This window comes from Pleurodeles waltl, chromosome 3_1 (genome assembly GCF_031143425.1).
Source record: "Pleurodeles waltl isolate 20211129_DDA chromosome 3_1, aPleWal1.hap1.20221129, whole genome shotgun sequence".
Taxonomy (NCBI): domain Eukaryota; kingdom Metazoa; phylum Chordata; class Amphibia; order Caudata; family Salamandridae; genus Pleurodeles; species Pleurodeles waltl.
This window is the reverse complement of record NC_090440.1, coordinates 223,017,797-223,035,784: the sequence shown is the minus strand read 5'-3', so window position 1 is coordinate 223,035,784 and position 17,988 is coordinate 223,017,797. Positions and strand designations below refer to the sequence as shown.

Genomic DNA, 17,988 nt, shown 5'->3' with positions numbered 1-17,988 from the left:
TCCCAAATAATGACACCCCGTCTGGGCTCTATATACCCTTTTTGACTCTACACTAAGGGATCTCTATGTTCATGTCACCTATCATGAGGCATCCCTCCTTAAATACATATCAGTCACCATAATCCTGCCCCAAGTGAATACACCCCGTCTGGGCTCTTTATATTTCATTATCGTTCCTGGTAATTTTCTACACAGAGGGATCTCTATGTTCAAATCACACATTATAAGGCCTTCCAATTTGGGCACAGGAATTGGGCACTTTTTATCGTGTAGTCATTCATTACATACTCAATTGGGCTTTTTTTGGGGGCACCTCTTATCGTATTGCCATCCATTGCATACATTGCCCGTTTGTTTTACCAAGCAATGCAGTAGTTACTTTTTTTACCAGGGGTCCTACAGGGAAGACTCCCTGTGTCCCAAAAGACACTGACATTTTGAGGTAGGCGGTGGTCTACTCTCCACATGCTGCAGCACGCGTCTAAGTCTTTAAATGCACCGCAACCAGTGCACATGCTAACATTCGGACCCCGGGTGGTTTCACTACAGGTTCGGAGGCAAGGGTGGAGCTTTGGAGTATCCTTTACGTAGCGTGTGATGGGAACACGCTTTTGAAATAATGTTAGTCCTTAACTTCACTGTTTGCCCATTACAGAGTTGGAGGATCCACGATAAACAAATCTAATATCTGTATGTACTTTGAGTGTCCACATTATTTATGTGTTACTTGTTGTTCTGTGTGGTGTAAAGTTAAATGTGCAAGTATCACTGAATGATGTCACCCCTGCCTATTTTCTCATCACAACTGAAGTCACATTTGAGGGTGAGATGTACATAACAGGCACAGTATTTACATCACAGCATCAGTAACAATGCCAGTCTTGCGGGCTAACTCTCATTTTATGTGTTATAGGTGATATATCGCACTAACCCACCAATATATTGGTGCAGTATTCTTTCATTATTAACACATTAGATGGATATTGGCACTTTCTTCTACGTTATGAGTGGCACCAGAGGGTCACTCCTGGTCCTGATGAAAAGCCTAGGTGGAGGCTTGAAACATGTACAATGTTCAAACCCCGGGCAGTTTCACTACAGGTCTGGAGGGGAGGGTGGAGCTTTGGAGTGTGTGACTATAAGCTGACCCCTGCCACCAGAGGATCCATGGTGCACAAATCTACTTTGTGATATGTGAAATACTAAACTAACCCACCAATGTATAGGTGCAGTATTCTTTCATTATTAACATGTTTGGTAGTGGATTGGCACTTTATTCTATGTTAGGATCAACACTCCTTGTCCTGGTGAAGAGCCTAGGGGTAGGCTTGAAACATGTAGACCCTAATCATACCACCACTATAGTAGGAATTAAAATATTGGTTTTCCTAGGAGGCAGGTATTTTTTACTTTTTATAACTCCCCACTCCTATTTTGTATACCATCGTAATAAATTACATATTAAGTTCTCCCACATATGTTAGTTGCAGCATGCCTCATTCCGCAACAGAACGGGATGGACCCAATGATGAAGCATGCTACCAAGGGGTAACCCTCGTGGGTGATGGTTTTCATAGGAAACAAAACGGTTTCCAGGTCATTTTGGAGAGTTAGGGCTGGGCTTCTGTTAGGTTTACTTGAACAGTTCTGGAGGAGGACGAGCCCCTGCCCTAATTTTTCCTCTTCACTCCCTCTGAAATTCTGATACTTCTGGCTCCTCAGCAGCAAGGTAGCCCACCGATGTGGGTAAACAATCAACTGATATACACCACTGTTAATATTTTCCAAACCATAATAGACTTCTTGGCACACTTTGCGACCAAAGATACATTGGCGCTATACTACTGGCTGTGATGTAGACAATGAATTTAGCAAATATTTGTTTTTGTTTCTGAGGGTGACTGTGCCTAAGGAAAATTCACAGGTAAATATTTCAACTTGTATATAGTATGGGTTTTTTAAAACCTCTGAGTCCGTAGTGGTAATTCATTTTAAACATCTGTCTTTTCTCTTCCAATCAGAGACCATTCTGAACTTCGAGCTTTCTCACATTTTTATGCGTTCTATTATCAAGTCAAGTAGTTTGGTGAAGTATTTTGTTTATACCGATGCAAAATGAAATGGAATGGTCCCCAGCATATTCCCTCAGACTTAGTCACTGTTCTAACCCCAGTTCTGTAAAATATAGAGAAAGTTAATACAAACTCCAGATATTTTAACAAAGGGTTTAAAGTGTTGTAATTTAGCATCCCAGTCGGGTACTGTCCTGAGGGGGCCACTGAAGGCCAAACTCTAGGAATACTATTGTGGGTATAGCAGCGTTTTCCAAGAGGAGTGCCTTGGTGGTTTCCTTTTTTTCTATATTAAACTTATATTCGTTTGTAGAGGTGGGCGAGCCACTGACTCAAGCCTGAATCCTGGCTTTAGCCCAGCTCGAGGTCTTGTTTGGACCTCGAGCCCACAAAGAGCCACACTTTTATATGGCTTCCGCCTGCCACCCTACCTCTACATAGGATGGGGCCTTACAGCCTCAGGTGCCGACTTTGGCACAGGGAATGCAGTCCGAGTCTCGGCATCAGCTCAGCATTCTGTGATTCTGGACAAATCACTTAAGCTCCCTGTGCCTAAAAAGTGAATGTGACCCTGTCTAATGTAACTGTTGCTCATGTAAAGCGCTTCGGTGGAAAGAGCTTCAAAACAATGCAAAAAAGGTTAAAACAAAGCATTAACATAGTAAAAAGGAGAGACAAATAGATACCATTTTAGTGGCTGATTTGTACAACGTGCAATCGGAACATCTGGATAAATCAAAGCTTCTCTTAAATTATGTGATCTTAAGCAAGTATTTTATTTCACTAAACCTTTTTCTTCCTATTTGGTATGAAAGCACTTTTAAATAGGTGAGTTCAGAATACCAGCTGTATAAAAAGCTATCATGTTAACAGACTATGATGTTGCTCTGCAATAATCTGGGCCACACACGGGGTTCACACGACAACTGTTTTGCCTCCTGCTTCACTAATGGCTCAGTCGCCAGTATGGGGATGGGGACAGGAATACTTCATGTTTGAAAAGTATCACTTTTATTCGGTACTTCTCAGTGGAATGCTATAATGTGACTTACTAATGTCAAAGCTTTCACATGTTAAAGGAATACACTTTTTTTAATTTTGAAGAGATTTTACGTGATGTTTGTTGTATGATTACATAGCAAACACTGTCAGGTTTCGGCTCCTGACTCTTAAGAGCCAAGCTTGAAATCTTGGCTCGGCTCGATCTTTTAATTTGTTGACTTGCCCACCACTTACATCATCTGGAGATCTGTGCAGTGTATTAGAAAAACACCGCCCTTTCAGGTAACAAATAAGTGGAGAGAGGGCCTTTAGGGCCATGTGTACGAACACTTTTTCCCATAGACACAGAATGGGGAAAAATCTTTGCTACATCTGGCCCTAACTCTCAGGAAGATCCGCCATTCACGTATGAGAACCTAAAGGTCCAGGTTCTTATCTTTGAAGGGAAGAACTCTAAGTGCAGACTGCAGAATAACAGGCCACACACATTGTCAGAGTAAATTTATGCAAATCTCTGTCTAATGTTCAGTCATCAACCAACAATGGTCATTTCTGCATTTGTGAGTGGCAGCTTGAAAGAGAGGTGTCATGTCATTGAGGGCACATTGTGAGCGAATGCCATATTATTCTCTGGCCAACAGACCGTATATAGCGTGGGTCATCACCAGCCAGTATGTCTTCTTATTCAACCATGCAGTCGGTTTGGGTCTTGTAATTAAACATATGGGTATTTTACAAATGTGAACCTGCAGGTCCCAGATTAACAAAGGTGACCCCCAGGAAATCGAACTAGATGGTCGCTAGGACATTATAGTCTGTATATTGTTTATTTTATTTGTTTGATGTAATGCCCGCTAAGCAAAACAAACATTCAAATCATTACACAACAGTAAACTATTCAACAGAAGAAAAATGAATATAAGTGTACATCTAAAAAATGATATACAGTCTACTAAAATGTCGCTCAGCAGAAGAGCAATTTGTGGTTTATCACCTAGGGTACATAAGAAACAGAAGTGGATAGTCTACTGTTTCATAAAAATATGAAATAGGGTATACTAAAATATCAGATCATTACTTTATGAAAGCGCCTATTTTAAGGCAGGTGCAGGAATAACAGAGTTCAGTAGCAATACAGAAAGAAATTCTGATAAAGTGCATAGTGCAATGTATGTACATCTTATTTTAAGATGATATAAAATAAGAGCTACCAAAAAGGCACTCAGCAATTTATGGTTTGTCACCCATGAAACACGAGAAACGGGGATGAATAGTACAGTCAGTCTTGAAAGTGATATAAAGTGCAATCTGCCAAAATATTAGCTCTTTAAACCATCACTTTATGATCTATGTCCTAGTTTAAACCAGGGACGGGAATAAGATGGTTTAGTAGCAGTACATTTTGGTAAAGTGCATAGAGCAGTATATATGTTTATCCGATGCTTAAAGTAACTTCTCTTTAGCGGTCTTGACGAGTCTTCTATAAAATATCAGTTCTTCAGATCAACAGTCTATAACATGTCCCCTGAATTAGACCATGAGTGAGAAAAAGAAAAAAATCAGAGACAGTGTAAGACAGCTTTTGATAACGTGCATAGTGCAAAGTGCTTATTCCTCATACACAGTTTGCTTGGCTATTTCCCAAGTCTGTTATTACTGGACTGCTTCATGCTATTAAGAACATTGTACCATGTGATAGTGACCTTTGCTAAAGACAGTCTGCAATGAACTGATCTACTGCCAACCAGATTTGTCGTGCTGATTGGTAAAACTAGTTCATTAAATCCACCAATAACATTTGCATTATCACCCTGGTACATTTACCATGAAGTAATTGTCCTCAGCACCAGATCGCTTCACTAAGGTATTGATGCTTGTAGCACAACCCCATATGTTAAAATTATTTATTTCTTCTGCTTGGCATGTGTAATAAGAAATTATCCCCAGTGCACCAAATAAATAAATGTAAAATTGACAAGTGTTACCTGCCTGTTGACTGACTGGCTTGTATCCTTCCACTGCCCGCAATGATATATGTCCTTTGCGTGTTGCCGGCAGCAAACACCTTTGCCTTATATACTCCATGTTGATCTCTCCCTAGTGTACTTGCCTCCCTCACAACACCACTTCTGTCTCCCTTGTATGGTTTACTCTGCAACCCCCGTTCTCTGTTACTTTCTCCCTTGTATGCTCCCTTCTCTAGGCTTCCCACATTCCATATTGCTCTGTTCTTTGTGTACTTCTCCCGCACACAACTCTCCACCCTCACACTCTTTTTCGCTTGTTTTTCTCTGTGTTGCTCTCACCCTAGTGTGCTTATCCTTACCTGCAAACTCCCCTCCCCTGCTCTCTGTGATGCATATGATTAATTTTATTGAATACGAATAAATAATGATTCTTGTTATTAGGCTTCCACAAGGCCTAATCTTGACATTAGTTTAGCCTTAGAGATGTATTTTGTTTCCACGCTTCTTGTTTATGCACAACGTGTAATCAGTGTCTTACCTTCCTTTGTTCATAGGGCTGGAACTTGTATTGATTGGCCCATGGCTCAGCAATGTCAGGGCCATCCCCACTGGAGGGCTTTCACCTTCCGACACCATACCTAGTTCACATCTTCTCCCAGGACGTGCAGCCCGGGCACCCTGGGCATCCTGGTAAAATGCAGATGATTAAGCAGGAGTATTCTTTCACTTCCTTCCCTGTTTTGGCCTGGAAATGGCCAGGATCACTGTTGGTTTCCCTTCCACCCTGCTTTGTAGCATTCTGTTTTCTCCTCACTTGCTCCACATTGCAAAACACCCCTTTCCCAGACAGCTGAAGCCTCCACTTCGAGAAAGCTTGCCGGCCATATTTCAGTGACCATAGACTGTTCACATGGGTTTTCCTTCAGGACTGCTTGTACCTGCCCGTCCTGCTCTTAAATCTGCAGGTGAAAATCCTGTGCAGAAACCTTAGTTATCTCCTACTGTTACTGGCACATGAGTCATGTGACAAATGGCACCACATAGGTAATCTAACCTAAACATCCTGCATACCATATTATTAACCATGACACCCTTGTCCTTCTAATTGTTATACTGCACATAATATCTCTGTTGCTGCAGGTCTAGTATTTTCTGCTTGTAGTGTGTTCCCCTGGATTGACCTCATACATCCAGTAGTGTGGTGAATATTGATTTTCTAACTGCTCACTGCATACCCCTACTAGTGTGGTTTATAATATATCAAAGCTTCCCCCATATGGCTCGTGGGATTATCCCACTGATCCTTTACCGGGTATTTACATAATTGTCTTAGAATTGTACCCACATTGCTCTGAGGATGACTGCATAGGTCCACGCCTGAGTAGTCTATTTAAATTCTCGGGGCTACACTCTTATAGCTCCTGAATTGACCTCTTTGACCGAGTTCTGGGTTGACCTCCTAGACCCACTATGGCGGGGTCTACATTATTGTCTCAGGGTTGATCCTGTGGCACCGGTCCTGACCTCCAAAGTCCACTACAGTGGTGACCTTTCAGTATTACACTGATGTAATCTAACAAGTCTTTGGTTATACCTCTGACAGACATCCAGGGAGTATATTTCTGTTCCTGCCTTTACATTATCAGTCCCTTACTGCCTCTAGTTGCCGATCTTCCACTGCTCCAGAGATAAGTTTTGTTACCTGTATCAAAATTTCTCCACGATTCTCGAGCTTAGGTGATGTTGCCTCGGATACATAATGGCATCTCAGCTCGTAATTAAAATCTATATTGACCTATGGAATCATTCTCAAATCTGGATTATGTCACCCGAGTCATAATATTTGCATACTAGACCTTCCCTGTGGATTTTTAACTCACACTGTTGAGCATCACCAACTGCTCCAAAGTTCAAGATTCATTTTACCATTCCAGATACCAACTTGCATCAAATCCACTGAATAATTCTAGATCGTGATAGCATTACGTACTCTTCTTCAGACCTATTTCTCTTCTAGTCAATCAAAACGTTTACTACACGTTTGACGTCAAACATTTATTTCAGTTCAACTAACAAAGTCACCTAAAAAGCAAGTCTAAACATTTTAATCACTTCCTCTGGTAGTAATATTTTCTCGTCATATTATGGCCCCTAAAAACTCTTCTCTCTGCTACAGAATATAAAACCGACCAGTGAACATCCAGACAAAAAGTATGCTTAAAAATCACAGCTCTCCAGCCGGTGACACCAGCCAGTAACGAAATGTATTCTTAACTTTTTTACTCCTCAGCATGGCTATTTCCCATTGAAGATGGCTCACCACTCTCCAATGCTCTTATTTATTTAAGATATTTCAATAAAACACACTAACATCCATGGTATCCTATTAGAATACAAAATCGATCTGATTTTCATTAAGGAACCCTGGCTCACCAACGATTCTGGACCAGTCCTACTTCAAGCCATACCTGCTGCCTACAAATTCCTCCTGAAAAATCGTCCTGCCAAGAAGAATGGAAGCTCAACAGTTGTCCATAAAAGCTCAATACCTGCAAAAACACTCTTTGTTGTACCACTCCAGAATGCAAATCTGTAGTTGTCAAATGTTCTTCTTGGTCCTCCTTCTCTTCCTCTTTATCTATAGAACTCCCTCCTTCATATACTTTGTCTCTGAGGTCATGCTACAACATACTAATGTTTGCGCACTGGGGTCTTTCACCTGGTTTGATAAACCTGAACTTTAGAAAGAGGCTGGAAAAAACAAACCCTCCAAAGGCCAAACTAGTGGTGCAGTATTACTTAAGAATCCACTAAACTGTAATCAGGAAGGCAAAAACCTGAACTATTCCTGACATATTTATTAAAGTATACATACGTCAGGTGTGCTGCATAGGGTCCTCACGGAATTCATCAACCAAGATTGCTCAATCTCCATAACCACGGACACACAAGTATGTCCCTTGCAGTTTATTTAATCTCCAATGCCCAAAACATTTAAGGATACCGTGAGGATAAAATCCAAAAAGACCCTCTGTTCAGCTCTCCTATTGCCTAAACCCCTCGTCCATCCCGCCACACAATCTACTATCCTCCCTCCCTTTATCTGTAGAGGACTTCACAAATTTAAAAAACAGACTCTGGTGTTTGGGATCACTGACAGACCCTTGTTGATCCTATGTATTCAAGGACATTTTTATCAACAACCCAAGCACTGCCAGAGTCATCATCAACCATTCACTGGAGCCTGGCATTTTCCTGAAGAACTCAAAACTGCATAAATCAATCATTCAAAAAAATAAAAAATAAAAATACCTCAGTAAGCTAACGACACTTGCCCTGTCCTAGGTAAAATGACTGAAATAGCAGCTTCCGTTATCTTCTGGCATTGAAAAGAATGATCTGTGCTCTGATATCCAGATGGCATTCCGCCCAAGTAGTAGCACATAATTCACAATAATAGCAGCATGGCGTGACCATAAGACTAGTTTGGACTCAAACTGAGTAGTGTCAGTTCTGCTCTTGGATCTTTCTGCCACCTTCACCTCGGTTCACCATCTCGCTATGCTTCTGTGACTGAAACTGATTTGAATTGAAAGCATCCTCCGCTGGTCTAACCCCTTACAGATTAACATGTTTGTCATTCTGTCTCTCCCTCAATTTTATTCATATAATCAGAAATCCCTTGAGGGTTGGAATCTCCACCTACTCTTTAATTTATACATTAGTACTTCAGACCTCTGCTTGAGTAGATCTCTTCTTTCAAACTTAACCACTACAACTATGTGCATGACTCACAAATTATTCTAATTTCTTAAAGCCTAGCCTTAGATTCAAAGTCCAGGTTTGGACTCCTGTGCCATTGGTCTCCTAAATATAAATCACTGGATGTGCAGAAATTACGCAACTAAACAAAAAGTGAGACATTGATCTGTGAGAAATGAATCACTTACCACCCATCCATTCTTAGAGCAAAGGAGCTTAGCTATCCACCTAATCCATCACTCCAAGTAATTAATCTAGGTTTGATCATCTATTCAAACTTCTCCCTGATCCCTAGAGTTAACTAAGTTACGGAAGGATGCTTTAATATGATTAGATGCTCACTTTAGATCTTTGCTCACTTGCGATTTCACCAAAAGGTGCAAGGCGCCATCAGTCTATTACTCTCCTGGCCGGACTATGCTAAGGGCATGTGTCTCGAAGCATTCCACCAACTAATAGTGTCATGACGCTACTGCTACCTCTTTATTTTGTAGGCACGCACACACCACCAGTGATTGGTGTGGTTGGCTTTTTTGACGTTTTTTTTTCTAATGTAATGATACAAGATGGCGTGCGCCACTTGGATCGGTAAATAAAAAGAAAAAAGATACATTTTTATGTTTGTGAAAGCGCTTTTAAAAAAATGGACATGGAGTGGGTAGGCAGGAAATGGTAGCTACCGGCCCTCCAAAAATGTTTGTTTTTTCAAAATTACTTTGAGGGGTCGGAGAGCAACAGGAGTGGGTAAAGAAAGCCAAGCAGGAAGCAATGAATAGGGTGGATGAAGGATAGAAAAACATAGAGTGTGTAGGGTGGAAAGCATTAAAAGTAGTACATAAAGGAGAAAGCAAGTGGGGAGGGCGGAGCAACATGAACCCTTGGAGTGGGTGGCAGAGACTTGGTGGGGCGGAAGCTGCACACAAGGGGGGTTCTGAAAACACACGCACTATCACGGAATGCTTAACGCAAAAAAAAGTAGTTACTTAAATATAAATAGTCAAAGGATACTAGTCAGCCAGACAAAAAGATGGAAAAGAGACTTTGCTCTAGGGGAGGGATAAATACAAGCAGGAAGGCAAGCCAACGAATGAGAAGCAAGCAAATGATTGACAATCAAGCCAACCAATGGTTTCAAGCAGTGGGTAGGCTCTAAGCCCACTGCATTTTTTTTTTATATGGGCCCCTAGAGGCTTTTGTCTACCACAGAGTGTCTGACTGACCACACCTAAAATTGCCAGATGTCATTAAAGTAATTTCAGGGTACTTTTTTTTATTTTTATTTAAATAAAGTATTTATTAAAGTAGAACCTATAGACAAGACACAACGCCGCATCATGTAATATAAAACAAGGATACATAAACAAATGAAATATATTCCACATAATGTAGTTACCAAGGAGTCAAACTTCAATATTCTATTAATATACTAGTCCCACAAAGCAATACAGAAACCAACAGGCAGACATTTCAATTTCCTGTAAACCAGAACAGCAGAACCCTTAGAACCCTGGGGTCCTGCATGTATATGTCCGGGTTATTTGAAGTGTGCTTGGGACAGTAGCAGAAGGTGAGTGTTTGTTTCTGCTTCTCATGCTCTCTATGGTGACTAACATCCGGGCTCTGTGCAGCGATGGGGAAGGAAGCAGCGAGAAGTGGAAAGCACGAGACTGTGCTTCAAAATGCAGGACAACCAGTCATTCTACAACTAGTCCTTTAACATGAAAAATACAAATTACATGAATAATACAAATTACTGTGGAATTTAGCTGCTCCTGCGGATTGTCTCAGATCAGGCAGGCACACCGTATCGAGAGATGCACAGTACATATAACACTCACGCTTGCACCCTTCTTACTTCTACAGTACAGCTGGCAGACCTACTGACGCCTCATCTTTATATAGTACACATAGTTCATAGCAGTTCACCTGCTATCTCCCTCACTTGTTAAGCACTTGACAGCAGTCAGATCTGCAGGCCTTCTCATCTATATGGTGGATGGTTCAGAGAAAACGGACACATTGCTTTCTCATCTATACTGTACAGATATAGTTCACTGAAGGGAGACCAACAATGTCTTCACCTGTTTAGCATGTATATCTACTAGCAAGCAGATCTGAAGTCTCATTTTTTGTATTGTACTGTACATAAATTTCATAGCCGGCAGACCTGCACTCATCTCTACAGCATGTATAGTTCACAGCAGTCAAGCCTGCAGCCTCCTCATGGCTGCAGCATGTTTACTTCGCAGCAGGCAGGCGCACACCTTCCTCATTCCCGCAGCATGTTTACCTCACAACAGGCAGACCTGCAGCCTCCACGGCTGTACAGTGCACGGTTTGTCAGTGGCAGGCAGACCTGCAGTCTTTTCAGCTGTACATCATGCCTACTCCACAGCAGACAGGCCTGAAAGCATCCGCTGCTGTACAGCATGCACAGTTCACTGCGGGCCTACAGCCTCCTCATCTGTACAGCATGTTTACTTCACAGGAGGCAGACCTGCAGCCTCCTCATCTGTACAGCATACATCGTTCACAGCAGACAGACCTGCAGCCATTGTGGCTGCACAGTGCACTTAGTCAGCAGCAAGCAAACATGCAGTCTCTTCGACTGTACAGCATGTTTACTTCACAGCAGCCAGACCTGTAGCCACATCTGTGCAACATGTTTACTTTGCAGCAGGCAGACATGCAGCCCCCTTATCTATACAGCATGTTTACTTGACAGCAGGCAGACTTGGAAGCCTCCGCGCCTGTATAGCATATTTCATTCACAGCAGGAGGCCTGCAGCCTCCTCATCTCTAGAGCATGTTTACTTCACAGTAGGCAGGGCTGCAGACTCCTCATCTCCACAGCATGTTTACTTCACAGCAGGCAGGGCTGCAGACTCCTCATCTCCACAGCATGTTTACTTCACAGCAGGCAGGGCTGCAGACTCCTCATCTCCACAGCATGTTTACTTCACGGCAGGCAGGGCTGCAGACTCCTCATCTCCACAGCATGTTTACTTCACAGTAGGCAGGGCTGCAGACTCCTCATCTCCACAGCATATTTACTTCACGGCAGGCAGGGCTGCAGACTCCTCATCTCCACAACATGTTTACTTCACAGTAGGCAGGGCTGCAGACTCCTCATCTTCACAGCATGTTTACTTCACAGTAGGCAGGGCTGCAGACTCCTCATCTCCACAGCATGTTTATTTCACAGCAGGCTGGCCTACAGCCTCCTCATCTTTATGGCATGTTTACTTCACAATAGACAGAGTTGAGGCCTCCTCATCTGTACATCATTATAGTTCACATCAGGCATGCCTGTAGCCTCCTCGTCTGTATAGCATGGATAGTTCACAGCAGGCATGCCTGCAGCCTCCTCATCTCTACAGTATGTTTACTTCTCTGCAAGCAGGCCTACAGCCTCTGAGGTTGTACAGTGTATTATTAGTAAGCAGCAGGCAGACCTGTAATCTCTTTAGCTGTACAGCATGTTTACTTCGGCAGGCCGGCAGCCTCTTCACCTCTAAAGTATGTTTACTTCACAGTAGGCCGGCCTACAGACTCCTCATCTCTACAGCATGCATCGTTCACAGCAGTCATACCTGCAGCCTCCTCATTTGTACAGCATGTTTACTTCACAGCCGTCAGACCTATAGCCTCCTTATCTGTACAACATGTTTACTTATCAGCAGGCAGACCTGCAGCCCCCTTATCTGTACAGCATGTTTTCTTGACAGCAGGCAGGCTTGAAAGCCTACGCAGCTGTACAGCATGTTTAATTTGCAGCAGGAGGCCTGCAGCTTCCTCATCTTTAGAGCATGTTTACTTCACAGCAGGCAGGCCCGCACCATCATCATCTCTACAACATGTTTACTTTACAGCAGGCAGAGTTGCAGCCTCCTCATCTGTACAGCATTATAGTTCACATCGGCAGGCCTACAGCCTTCTCATTACTACAGCATGTTTACTTCTTAGCAGGCAGGCCTGCAGCCTCCACGGCTGTACAGTGCATTGTTAGTAAGCAGCAGGCAGACAAGCAATCTCTTTTGCTGTACAACATGTTTACTTCACAACAGGCAGGCTTGCATCCTCTACGGCTGTACAGTCCATTGCTAGTAAGCAGCAGGCAGACATGCAATCTCTTTGGCTGTACAGCATATTTACTTCCCAACAGGCAGCATTGCAGCCTCCTTATCTGTACAGTATGTTTACTTTACAGCAGCAATGCTGAAAGCCTCGGCGGCTTTACAGTGCACTGTTAATCAGCAGCAGGCAGACCTGGAGTCCCTTCGGCTGTACAGCACAGGCAGAATGTAGCAGACTGGCTCAGGGTAGGCCCATAGGCTGCACACTACAGCCCGCTGTGGCAGATTGGCACAGACGGCAGCAAGCATGCCTTGGCCCCTTTAGCAGCAGAGCAGAATGTGGTATTTCTGGCATGTGACGATGAGAAAGGGGCTGCCGCTCTCCTCTCTATTAATGTTTAAGAATGGTCAGTGCAGGGCCTGTAGAAGGGCTCGCGGCCTCTCCCACCCTGTCTGTTGTATTGCAGCCCTGCACCCAACGCGCTGTAAGGAATGCGTGAACATTAGCATTTATTTTTAGTGTGCCAAGCAGCCTCGGCTAGTCCGCGCTGGGAAAGTCCCCGTGGAGCACACACCGGAAGTGGGGGGAGCGACACAAAGGGATTTCTTATTTCAAAGCTAAGTGCAGGAGCTGTAACGCTGCTCTTAACTTTTACCCCAGTGCTGGTAATAACTGCAGCCGTTGCATTACCGACGCAAGCCCTGCAAGATAACTGCTTTGGGCCTACTTCCAAGTTCAAATAGGCCTCTTAAGCGCTTCGATGTGGCCTAGGTGACGTGTAGCGCTTTAAAAAAAAACTGAAAGTAGCAAAAGCTTTCGTTAAAATAGCAGTAAAGGATGCTGTTCTTACCCGATTGCATAGAGCACGGGTGTTGGGTGAGAGACCCGTCAGGTCAGTACATCCGGTCCAGAATGCCCGTCTTAGAGGCCTGAGTTTTCAAGCGGTTCCGCGTGCAGGTTGGCAGCTCCTCTCACCTAGCCGCGGCTTCTTTGAGCAGGTTTGAAGATGATGATGGAGGCGCTGGGAGCAGGGCAGGGGGTAGGATGTATGGTAAAGCTGCAGAAGGAACACGGAATGCAGAGTTTGGGATAAGGCACGTGAACACTTGGCGGGGAGACGGTTGGGTCTTGGGAGCAGAGGGAGGGTGAACAGTGTTGCATGCGAAGGATGCACAAGGCGAAGAGGTGCTCAGTGGCTATAGCCGACACATCAGGCACGATATAGGAATTAACGGAGCGGGAGAGAGTTCCAGCCGCAACGTGGTTAGCTAGATTTTGCTGTGACCATTTTTTGGGGCTTTGGACAAAACAAATGTGACACCGAGTTTATAAACACAACATCACAACAGGTGCCACATAGGGCTGAGCTGCAGACTTAAAACACTTTTGCGTAATGCCACATTTGTCACATAATGTAGTTTTCACTTGTACCAAAGACAAGAAAAGGTTATTACTGTTTAGCCAACGATGAGGAAATATTTATTTTGTTATATGAGACAGAAATCAGTTTTTTTATATTTGACTTAGTCACATACCATAACAAATGTAAATGTACTGTAATATAAAAGTACTGTGTCCCATTGAGCCATCCTATCACCGTTGTCGGGCGTAGGGGAGGGTTGCTGAGGGAGTGGGACATCTGTAAGAGTCCTGGCCTACTCCTTTTAGATATTCAAGCTTTTCAATGGCTGTGTTCTTTCGTATCCCAGAGTAGATGGTAGTGTTGTACCTAATAGTCACAATCTAGAAAGGTTGGTCAGTCTTGGCCTCCTTAGTACAAGCATCAGCAGTCATAAGGGAGGCTTGAAGATCGATGTAGTGACATGATAAACTCTCCCAGTGCTGAACGATGGTTAGCAGTTGATTAAAACTAATGAATGTTGAGTGGTATCGAGACAAAGGTGGTTGTAATCTGTGCCACTATGGTGTGGGTGACGTCTAGCAACGTGCTCACCTTTAGTAACACCAATCAATCAATCAAAGAAATTTGTAGAGCACGCTACTCACCCGTGAGGGTCTCAAGGCGCTGGGGGGGGAAAGGGAGGGGGGGAGCATGGGGGAGGGGGGGTGATGGGGGGGGGGCCAGGGAGGGTCACTTGTCAAACAGCCAAGTCTTGAGCTTCTTTCTGAAGACTAGTAGGTCTTTGGTTTTGCTAAAGATATGACTCTGGCATGCTGTGATATTCCTCTGATCTGTTGTCATGACTGGCGTACTAAGAAGTTTTGGCTAATATTTAGGGTACAGTGGTTGTTACATACGCATCTGGTTATTGGGAAGAGCACTTTTTATTAAGGCCAAATTTATGTGATTGCTGAGGTGGCGTACACTATGTGACAGGAAGTCACACGTCCAGTGTGCCCACAGTCAAAATGATTTCTTGTGGGAGTAGGTAGGGCAAGGGGGAGCGATGGATATCCATCCCTAGTACTGGATGACTGACTGACAGCGCAGAGAACTGGAAGTTACATTAGCCCTCACTGGGGAAGAAAATGAGTGCTATGTGGTTTGGCGTTGCACTTCAAGGCCTTGGGTTGTCTCTTGTGTTGTCTGTTACTTTAAGGAACTGAGTGGAGCCCTTATAAATTCATGTATTTTTATGCCCCACTGATGTTGGTGGCTGGGTTATCCCACTCTGATATTGATAGTTGTTCTGTTCCCCACTAACACTTGTGCCCTCACTGAGATTAATGGTTGTTGATGGTCCCTCAGTGAGACTGATGTGTGTGTATTGTCCCATACTGGGACTGATGTTCTTGTTGTCCTTCACTGTCACGGATGTCTGTGTTATCACACATTGGGATTGATGACTGTTGCTCTTCGGTATGTAGGGCTTTAGGTATGTAACCTTAGTAATAGAGTCAAGGTTACAGAAGATGAGGGGCAGATCCGCTGTGTGTGTGTGTGTGAGAGAGATGTGTTTTTCTAGAGAATTTGGGGATGTCCTCTCCTTTTAATGAGAGCTAGTGCATGAGACCCCATATTTCTTGTGCCATTAGAGTGAGCAGTGGCTCCAGGCCAGCCCTCTCACGCTAGGTGCACGGCCACTACATTCTACTGTATGTGGACTCATTCACTAAGCAAATATCAAGGAGTGGCGATAGATGATCAGAAGATGCTTTAAGGCGTTGTTTGGCACCAGAGGAGAAAATGCATAAACCTAGACTGAAAGATGTAGCTTTTGGGTGGGACTGTAGTAAAAGTATCACGAATCTGCAGCATGTTGTGGAGTTGTGAGAAGATTTTGTAATTTTGAAATGGATGACAGAAGAATTTCATCTGCCCTTTGTGTGGGATATAAAGTCAGATCCTTGCTTACTTACACTTGAGAGCACAACGACTTTGGCGTTGTGGGAACATGAAATAACTTGGGTTTTGAGGGCTTCTGAGTTGTACTAAGCAATTTTCTGGCCTCTCATTTTATAATTGAATGACTCATACACCACCTTTCTGTATTGACGCTGCAACCTTTTCCTTTGCAGCGTTTTCTGTGCTATTGTACTCGATGGTTTAATACATAAAGGTCTTTCTAGGTCTCGATATCAAACAGAGCTAATGCGAACAACATACATAAGATAGGCCTTCCAAACACTGTCTTTCTTCGACCATCCTCTTTCAGCCGTTAACTTTAGCCTTTGTCAGCCATAATCTGGCTCGGGGGATAGCAATAGCGACCAGTCAACTCATACTCTCGGATTATGTGTTCGTGACTGGCTCAGGCACACAGTGTCTGTCTGTCTACATTTTTATCAATATATGACTGTTATTGTCAGTATATCTTTATTTTGTATAATCGCAGTCTGTATAGTATAATCCCTCTGTATCCAGCACAGTGAGTGAGGATGCTCGCAGGAAATCAGTTACAATCATGCTTCTATTTAACATATATTAGCCAAATGCAGTATCTACTCAGGGGGCACGAGTCAGTCAGTGTATATGTCTTACCGGTGAACACTCTTGTGAAGGTTCAGATTAACGTACGAGTGTTAAGGGTCTCTTTGATGGTACTTCTGTACCTCTAGTGAATGACGCCATTTGGGCATGGTCACACAGCAGTTTAAACAAGGCGTGCTGATGCTCGATGGCCTTCGAGGGGTGTGAGCTCTTCAGGCTTTGTGCCATTTGTGTGTCACAGTATGGCGGGCCACGATTGATTAGTCCAGCTTCGTTGGACCTGCAAACGGTCCAGAGATGATTGATGGGATCCGAGTCAGACATGTCTCTACGCACAATGTGGTCATCGGGGTAGGATGCTGGTTTCCAGTCAGTGGTCCAGCATACACAGAGGTTCACAAAGGTGGTAGGCTATCTCTGCATGCCACTTAGGAATTCCAGGCCATGCCAGCCTCGTGCCTTCGTGATATGGCACACACCTGCAAGAGGCATGGACTGATAGAGCTTCTTTGCTCTGTGTACAGTGGCTCAGAATGATGATGGGGCACCAACTCGGGGTGCCCTGTCGACCTCGATAGAATGCATCCAAGATCTCTTGAGGAAAGAAGCCTGTATTCTTCGGATGCAGACGTAGTGACAGTCCACCAATTTGGGGTACTATGTTGCATTCAGATGTCATCACACCTGCAAGGTTGCTTCTTTGAGTGGGCTGCTCGAGTCAATCAATTTCTACAGGTCCGGTTTGGCACTGGAACATTACCTCCTGCCTCAGTCTGACTCTAGATCTCAGGTTCTGGCAATATAAGGTAGGTTATAACTGCACAGGGAACCTTCTTCTCACCAGTGTACACCTTTTTGTCAGTCCTTGTGACATAGGTCCAGAGGAATCAAAAAAGCGCTTTGCAATTTCCTAATAGTCATTTTTTGTGATACACTATTAGGAAATCACAAATTGCAATGTGTTACAGTGTGTTTAACATTGTTAGTGATTCGCAATGGGCCGCCCTGGATCTGCCTCATCAATATTCATGAAGCAGGTCCCAAATTGCGACTCACTGTAAATGTCTATAATCACATGGATGGTGGCTTGCTGGGGTCAACAGACCACCATGTCAGTGATTGCTTTTTAAATAAAGCAACTTTTTTTTGGGAATGCAACCCGTTTTCCTTAAAGGAAAATGGAATGCTTAACAAAAAGAAAACTGAAAAGTTTTCT

At 43.6% G+C, this 17,988-nt stretch overlaps 2 protein-coding genes across 3 annotated transcripts in view; one reads left to right on the top strand and one right to left on the bottom strand.

Annotated features, from left to right (window-relative positions):
* The window catches only part of CD276 (CD276 molecule), a 204,359-nt gene that overhangs the window by 6,294 nt on the left and 180,077 nt on the right, over positions 1 to 17,988 (top strand). The gene's annotated exons all lie outside the window — the stretch shown is intronic.
* Positions 1 to 17,988, bottom strand: part of LOC138283411 (uncharacterized) — an 88,030-nt gene that overhangs the window by 57,358 nt on the left and 12,684 nt on the right. The window contains exon 2 of the mRNA XM_069221375.1: positions 13,856 to 13,937. Coding sequence (XP_069077476.1) covers positions 13,856 to 13,937 — 82 coding nt within the window. The remainder of the gene's footprint in view (positions 1 to 13,855; positions 13,938 to 17,988) is intronic.